Source organism: Odontomachus brunneus, unplaced genomic scaffold (genome assembly GCF_010583005.1).
Source record: "Odontomachus brunneus isolate Ranch 3 - 2012 unplaced genomic scaffold, Obru_v1 Obru_scaffold_091, whole genome shotgun sequence".
NCBI lineage: Eukaryota > Metazoa > Arthropoda > Insecta > Hymenoptera > Formicidae > Odontomachus > Odontomachus brunneus.
Window position 1 is genome coordinate 781,327 of NW_022639541.1, and position 8,565 is coordinate 789,891.

General features: G+C 45.8%; 3 protein-coding genes across 6 annotated transcripts in view; 2 read left to right on the forward strand and 1 right to left on the reverse strand.

The window, feature by feature from the left end:
- Positions 1 to 8,565, reverse strand: part of LOC116848197 (protein ABHD13) — a 183,002-nt gene that overhangs the window by 90,979 nt on the left and 83,458 nt on the right. The window lies entirely within an intron of this gene.
- On the forward strand, positions 125 to 1,650 carry LOC116848198 (transcription factor Sp8-like). The gene is made up of 2 exons (XM_032824047.1): positions 125 to 1,141; positions 1,198 to 1,650. Exon 1 carries the CDS (start codon positions 275 to 277, stop codon positions 1,088 to 1,090), a length of 816 nt encoding a protein of 271 aa, XP_032679938.1. The 5' UTR covers positions 125 to 274; the 3' UTR covers positions 1,091 to 1,141; positions 1,198 to 1,650.
- LOC116848194 (transcription factor Sp9-like) overlaps positions 4,716 to 8,565 on the forward strand; it is a 131,998-nt gene continuing 128,148 nt past the window's right edge. Inside the window, exon 1 of one of the 4 annotated variants that reach the window (XM_032824032.1) lies at positions 4,716 to 5,984. The gene's annotated coding sequence lies outside the window, so the exon portion shown is untranslated. Of the gene's footprint in view, positions 5,985 to 6,855; positions 6,997 to 8,565 lie in introns of those variants that run through there. The other 3 variants (XM_032824037.1, XM_032824033.1, XM_032824034.1) reach the window with 3 other exon arrangements.

An 8,565-nucleotide genomic window follows, 5' to 3' on the forward strand; every position in this document is an offset into this window, starting at 1 on the left:
TAATGTGACCTTGACCTGACCTTCGCTACGCAACCCAAGGTCAAACTGATGTGATCAGTAAATACATCTTTTTAAACGCCACAACTTTTATCTGAAACATTTTTTTCTAAAATGCTTAGTTTTCGAGATATTTCACCGGTCCGGGACTTTTTGAACACCCTGTATAAGATATATGAGAAATATCGATACATAAATAACGCAAGATGTTATTTTCCACAGACCCTGGATTCCACATAATCTAATAATATTTAGTTTTCCGTTGACAACCACGTTTATGGACCCCACGATGGACAACACAACAACGTGCAACAACCAAACAACAACACCAAACAAACAACAAACCCAGTATTACAATACATCGGAGGTTTCCGGATACATAGAAACTGAATCTTCAAACTGTATGTATTATAGACCGCAATACAGTTTTCCGACATTCTCTCAATATGATCATAAATACGACAAACTATCACTTCAAAACTATCACGAGATTGGACAGAATATGCCATCAACTTCGTCAATGTCGTCGTCGTCACCGTTGATACCTTCTTCAATCCCTCATCCCTCTCCCTCATCGCAAAGTCACATGTCTCCTCCAATCCCTCAATCCGCTTTATATCAACTACCGCCTTCTTTACCCTCTCATCCATCTGATTTCCTGAACCCACCGACATTGGATCCGCCAAACTTGAGAAGAGATACTCAACAAAACGCGAGACCGATGGTGAAGCCGCGGCACGGGGAGAGGTTGCTCAAGGACAAGAAGCGGGAAAAGTGTAATTGTCCCAGTTGTCAAAATATAACGCCGAAGTACGATGCAAACGGCAGACAGTTGCATTTGTGTCACATAAAAGATTGCGAGAAGATGTTCAATAAGACGTCGTATCTTAAGGCGCACCTGAGGTGGCACACCGGCAATCGATCGTACGCGTGCCACTGCGGTAAAAACTTTCACCGCAGCGACGAGCTAAAGCGTCACTTACGCACGCACACGGGCGAGAAGACACACCAGTGCCCCAAGTGCGACTGGACATTCCCGAGAAGCGACCATCTCAAAAAACACATGAAGACTCATGAAAATAAAAAAAAATAAAACGCGATGACCTGATGGAGTTGATGTCACATGTTATCGTCGAAATATTAGGTTAGTGCAAAAATAATTACGGTTTTTACGTATAAAGATTTTGTTTTTGTAATTAGGTTTAAATGTCGGACAACTGTTGAATGATCAATATTGAGTTCTTCTGCCACCTCTCGAATTGTTTTACGTGGCTCCGCCTCAATAATGATTCTTAAATCATTATTGTCTATAGCTGAAGGACATCCACGATCCTCTTCATCTTCAAGGCTTTCGTTTCCATCAAATTCTTGTGTTTCAATTGGGATATAAAGTCAACCAGTGTTGAGCTGTACGTTCACTAATTGACTCTTCGCCAAAAACGAATTTGATATTTCGAGCTGTTTCTGTTGTTTTACATTCCAATTAAAACACAAAAATTTGTGATAGAAACGAAAGCTTTAAAATTAACTGAAACTTATACAACAAAATCGCGCGGATTTGCTTTTTTCCATGACTAATTTAAGATGTTATATCCAACAATACTAAAGAATGAAAACAATAGATATAAGCTGAAATCGGTAGTGCCAATTTCATTATTTACAATAATTATCACATGAATATAACAAAAGATAATGATAACTAGAAAAATCGGCGCTAAACTTTTCAGTAAATAAATAATTTGAAAAAGAGAATTATTTTTTTACAAATTTCTTCTTTGTACAATTAATTTACTATAAGTTTATTTTGTTATAAGTATACTTGTAGCCAAATAGATTCCTATCTTTCTGAGTGAGTTTCTGTGAGAAAAGCCGTATGTCTAAAGAAAAGAAATTAGAGAATAATCTATCCGGTCACGATTGTATGTTAACGAAATTTGCAACAAAGGGAGAACGAAAATGAATGAATCAAGTATATGGCACGTTGCCGACATTCTGGCAAAGGGTTCGGCTATTCTTTCTGCCCAAAAGAAGCAAATTTCGAAGTCCATTCGAAATTATTTAAAGGAAATAATTCTTTATTTAGAGGAAATTTTCTTTTCATTTGGTCACGTATAAAACTTCATTTACATAACAATAACTACTTTTACTTTTCCGACCTTAAAAACCATTAATATTTCGACTTCGTTGCTAACAAAAATTGTCAAAGAATAATACGTAAAAAAAGATTAATTTCTGCTCATAAAGTGTAACGTTGGGAAATTAATGACAGTAAAAATTAAGAAAAATATTTTTATAAAAATTTGGAAAACGTATGCTAAAACCTCCTCTCTAGCGTTTATACAACTTGTTAAACGGAAATTAGCCTTTTTTACTCATTATTCTTTCGCGATACTTTGCTGTTGTAAATATTACATTGTAATTACTACCTACGTAATTAGTAAGAATTACGTCAAACAGGAATTAACAAAATAATATATGCCCTGTAAAACCGGTGGTGATGCAGATATTGTAATATTATTATTATATTATTATTACTATTATTAATATTAATATTATTATTAATATTAATATTATTATTAATATTATTAATATTATTAATATTATTAATATTATTAATATTATTAATATTATTAATATTATTACTGGTAATTATAATCAATCTTATGTAACCTTAAAATTATGATGTGATTGTATTATATATCGTAAGGTATTTTCCGGTGGGAAATACTGGTACACTAATACTGTCTTGTAAGATTTATTTCTTGTCATTTTATAACAGATTTAAAACATAAACATCATTAGATGTATTATTTTACGAGCGTTTATATATACACTGAGAGAAAAAACGGTTAATCTAAATAAAATTATAGTTATTTTTGGCTCCAAACTATATAATTTTCAATTGTAACACGGAAATTGTAGTAGCATATTATTAATGCTCATATTTTGATAATTTTGTAATAAATAATTTCATTGAAGTATTTTTCTTTTAACTGTGATGGTATTACCCTGTAGGCTTCAGTGAAGCCAAACGCTATTAAGAAATAACAATAAAAAATGTATTTTTTTTGCACTTTAAAAAAAGTATGGCCATCTTATCCGAGTTTACCCTATCTTTCATGCCTCGTTTTGCTGATTCTCAAATCGGCTAGCACACCAATTTTTTACACGAAAACGCGATTAATTATATACTTTATACACAATTCAATTAGGCGCGGTTTTATCAACATCATTAAAGCCGATCATTGATGCTCGTCGCAACATTCAACGTGTTAACAATTGCTACTTCTCTATTAGTACCTGCAGAATAATCAATCTTAATCTCGTCAATATTGTCTTATCATTTTCACAATTAGCATCTACAAACTTAAGACATGTTTAATATATTTAAATAAAGAACTTCTCTTAACCCTTTAAGTAACACTGGTACCAATAGGGACCACTTAAGATCGGGTAGTTAAAACGCGCCACTTTTGGTTTTAAAGACAACTGACAGATGCCACTAGTATAATTACTATAATGTTCCATGAATTATACGCCTTAAAGGGTTAAAGAATAAATATTCTTTTGCAATTCTTTTTTTGTTTATACGACATGTGATGTATCGCGAAGGTTCTTTCACAAGTGTGTTTTCTAGACAGTCTCACGACATCGTTCCGCACGCGAAAGGTCCCGTAGAAAACCACCTCAAATCCTCCAGCAGGATAACGAGGATTTGATATTACAGAGGCGAGAAAAAGGGGACATACCGTAAAAATGCATATAATAACGAATCATCCCTGCCTCCCTCTGTTTCTCTAGGTATATGCCCTTTAGCGATTATTAGAGCATACTGGGTTCTTTCTAGACATCTTTCTATCACTCGATACGCTCCGCCTGAAGGAAGGAAGGATCAACTGGATATAAGTGCCCTAGAAACATCTTTTTTTTCCTTTATCCAGACCGCGTCGTCTAGCAGGTGTTTCGATTCCTGCAGAGTTCTCGCCTAGAGCGCACGAGAACGTTCAGGAAACGATTAAATCAATTCTCATAGTGAACTAACGCTAACGCAATGATGTGCTTGTAGTTAGAAGAGACCACATGTCACGTTGACTATGCGTTTCGTTTATATATTTATAGTGAAAGAAATGGAGAGAAAAGAATGCGCGCGCCACATTTCAGTTTATTTAAGACAAATACACTCGGCTTCAACCCTTTCTCCTCGATACAGTGAACGCAGTCAATGTCCAATGATATATCTTATTTTCTGAGAATTATCCAGGAACAAGTACTCCTATTGAATATCAACTGTACTCCAAACTATATCGAGAAAAAGAGGATTAAAACCGTTCTAAAAGGAACATAATTGTTTTCGATAAAATTCTATATGGACGAAGATATCACAACCAAAATCTATAATCACGCTCGCAACTTCTTAGAACAAATAATGTGTTTGCAACTAAATGTGGTCGCGCACTCTTTTTGCAGTCAAGCCTGTTAGCCCAGGGTGACAAGGCGACTACATCCAGCACTATTACGTGGCACCTTGCTGCCTTCACCTGGCCGCCAACAGATGGAAGCACGGTGAATGGAACAGGTCGCCGGAGCGTTATTAAGGGGGCGGCGCGCCGTGCAGCCCCCTGACCCCCCGACTCGGTCGTGGATTCATGGCTGGCACGAAGAGGAAGAGGTACACGCAGGCGGACGCTGAGGCAGAGGTAGAGGCAGAGGTAGTGACGGTGGCGGTGGCAGTAGCGCGGGCAGACAGAGAAAAAGAGAGACATCGCAGGATGAACGCGGAAGAGGAGAAGGAGGAGGACGGTGGTGGTGGCGGCGGCGGCGACGAGCGAGCGGGTGAAAAGGGGCGCGAAGGGTAACGGCAAAGTCGTGGCGACGGCAACGGCGGCGGTGAAGCGGGGTGGAGAGGTTACGAAAATGGAGTAAAGGAAAAAAACCCTGGCTGCCGGGCAAATTATAGGGAAAAACGAGGTGGGACGCGGCATTGCGCCGTGCGGAGAGGAGGCAGTACTCACTCCGAGGAGGAGTAGGAGGAGAAAGATGAGGACGACGACGACGACGACGACGACGACGACGACGACGACGACGACGACGACGACGACGACGACGACGACGTCGACGACAACGACGACAACGACGACGACGACGACGACGACATTGACGACGATGAGGACGAGGACGACGAGAATGTGGAGGACGAGGTGGTAGAAGAATGGTGAGCCGAGAGGGGAGAAGGTGGAAGAAGAGGAGGAGGGGTGGCGCCACGGCAATTCCGGACTGGCGTTCAACGTTCCCTACGGAGTACCGAGGATACCCGCGAGAAGCCAACGCGCAAGGAGAGAGACTCTCGAAGAAGACCCCGGCCAGTGGAAACTCTTCTCGTCGGCCGTCTTCCGCGCACGCGGTAATTGACGAGAAAGTGACGAAGAGAGAGAGAGAAAGAGAGAGAGAGAGCTCGATCGAATGCGAGGGAGAAAGAGAGAGCGACGAGTGGATAGCGCGCGGAGGGCGAGCGCATGACGGGAGGGAAGACGGACGGTGAGCGAGAAAGAGAGAGAGACAGAAGGAGGGGGTAGACACACAAGTACAGTACGCACCTCTCTCTTACGTGTTACGTGCGGTCAGTGCGAGAGGCTGCGACGTGCCGCGAGCATGCGTCTGCGACGAACGGCCCTTAAGGCGAACGAGCAGCACGCCGACGTCGCCGACGTCGCGATCGTCGCCTTCAACGTCAGCGTCGCCGTCGCCCTACGATCACGCGTGTAGTACCCGCGAATGACCTTACTACTACCCACCAGGATATACCCAGGTAGCCAGCCATCTGACGCGCGAGACGAACGGAAGGTGGGACGAATGCAACATCATCGTCATCGTCATCATCACCGTCCTCGTCAGCGTTATCATCGTCACCATCATCGCGAATTGACCCCGACCGACCGATCGACCAACCACGAGCAGCGGACGGACAAGCGGACCGGCGCTGCTGAAGGGTACCGTGTCGCCAGTCGCCTGTCGCCCGGTGGTGTCCGTGAAAATTGATTGATTGACGTTCCGCACCTCCTCTCTCACGGTTGCGCGCCTCTCCTCGTCGCCACACGATCGCGATTCTCTCTCACTCTCTATCTCTCTTTCTCATTCACTCACTCTCTCTCTCCCTCTCTCTTTCTGTCTCTCTTTCTCTCGCAATCAGTCTGTCGCGCGCGCGGGCTACTCGCTCCGCCGCCGGAGCGGCCGTCAGTCAGTGGATATGAGAAGCCGAGAGGCCACGGCCGATCGCGCGGGGTGCTGCCGTGCGTCGACGCTGCTGTACGCCGTGTCCCGACGGGAGCGCGTCGCGAGTACTGTGCGTATTACGTTCTACGAGTGCCATTCAGTCGTTCAGTGGCCAGATAGCTCGTCGTCGCGATGAATGTAACCGAATGTCGCTGTTGCTACTACCGCTACTGCTATTACTGGTGCCCGGCGAGAGTGGCCAGCGCGACCCGCGCGCTGCGAGCGCGACGTTGACCCGTCAACAGACGTTCTTCATCGTCGATCATCCCTGAGAGAGCGATCGGAGAAGCCGGGGGGCAGAGATTCAGGCACCCCGAGAGAGACACGCGCCTCTGACTGACACAGTAGTCGGCGACATCCGAAACGCGACGGGAGACTCGACCTTTCACGCGCTCGCGATGATATCGTGAACACGAAGCCGCGTCGATCTTACGAACACACGGCTAAGACGCGAGATCCTCGTCCGGAGCCAGACGACCGGCTGGCGAACGTGTGACGCGCGTGTATCAGCTCCGGTGTTCCGCGTACGTTTGCGGATTCGAGCGAGCGAACGGCTGCGACCTCGATCCGCGCGACTCCGACTCCGTGGGACCGACTCGAGAGAGAGAGAGTACGGGGCAAGTTGGCCGCACCGCAGCAATCAGACGAATCGGCAAGCTGGACGCGGAGGTCAGCGGCGGCGACGGCCGCAGGGGTGTCAGTCCTCCGACACCCCTCAGCAGTATAAACGTGAGTCTCTTTGTCACCCTCTGGGATTACGGAACCTCGCCCGAGTTCATACGCCGCGTTGACACGTTTCTTTCAGGATTTGCTACTTTGCGGAGCGATCTCGCGCGGCAAATTCTCAACCCTCTGCCTTCTCCCCACTTCATCGAAGTGGCAAACTTTATTCGCGAACCGTCACGATTCCCGAAAGAGACGGATACCGCATGTAGGCTTCGTGTCTGATAACTATCTGATAACTCTTGTGAGAAACTGTCGTTGTCGTTTACGACGCCATCTTGAGCTATTGAGAACCCGGTGATCGCGGGTTCCCTCTGAGCGCGATTTTACGAGGATCTCGCGGCCGTCTTTACAGTCGTTTCAGTTTCTCGCGGGTTCCGCGAACGCGTTTAATCACCTGGCGACTCGATTACCACGGGAAACCGCCTTGAACGAGACTTGAGGCCCCGCGACGACTTCACGTCGTTCACACACAAATCACGAATCTCGCGACTCTGCATTCTCTGCATTATATTCCGACGAAGAATTCCGCCGCGCGTTCCAACATCGGGATGAGCCTCACGAGGCACGAAATAAATCTTCCTAGGCCTTCATTGTTTCCTCACTTTGTGGGAATATCAGCGCCGATTTTAATCCCGTTACGACTTCCGAAGATTGTCTTCAACGTCGCTGCGCCGTCATGAGAATTCGCCACGGACGGTCCGATCGCGAATCGACGTTTTCAACCTTGCTCCATCCCTCCCTTCAGTTAGCTACACTCCACGAACGTAATCGCATAATTTTCTCAATATGCACTTGGCACACGTCGATAGGCGTGCGCGTAATTAGCGGTGCCCTACTACGCGTGCACGCACAAAAGTGCACTCACGCATACAGGAAAAAAATCGCGCAACGTGTCGTAAGAAATTAATGCCGACATAATAACACATCCGTGGTGGTGTCTCTTTACGCATTCGGCGACCCTGCTTCCCCTTAGTCGTATACGCAAAGCGAGAGAGAGAGAGAGAGAGAGAGAGAGAGAGAGAGAGAGAGAGAGAGAGTCGCGCCACCGTGTCTCTAGTTAAACGCGAGAGCTCGTGAAAAAACAACGACAAGGCAATGGCTCGCGCCATGCGACGGCCACCCGATCGATCTTTAGTCATAGAAGTGACCCACGCGCGAGCGAGCGAAACAATGGGAATGGAACATTCGTTGCGAGCGGCATATCGACTACCTCGTTTACGTGCCTCGCTCGTTTCTCCATCAAATCGAACGAGCCGCCAACGGCGCGCAGTGAAAGGGAGACTCCGCGAAAACGCCGGTGCGCGTCTCCCACTCGCAAGACCGCGTCTCGTCTGTCGCGTTTGCAACATCAGAGCGCATCCCTGACGTCTCGAGGAGTGTCCCTTTGTTCGTCATCTCGCGAGATCGAGCTGTGGGATGTCCTTCGCGCTATGCAACGGGATCGATAAATTCGCGATGAGCGTCATGCACCGGAGGGGGTACCGCAAGGTCTCGACGCGTCCGGTCCTCCGCAGGGAGAGAGAGAGAGAGAGAGAGAGAGAGAGAGAGAGAGAGAGAGAGAGAGAGAGAGAG

Bases quoted from the DNA above. Each gene is read 5' to 3' on its own strand.
- LOC116848198 (XM_032824047.1), top strand. From the start codon at position 275: ATGGACCCCACGATGGACAACACAACAACGTGCAACAACCAAACAACA.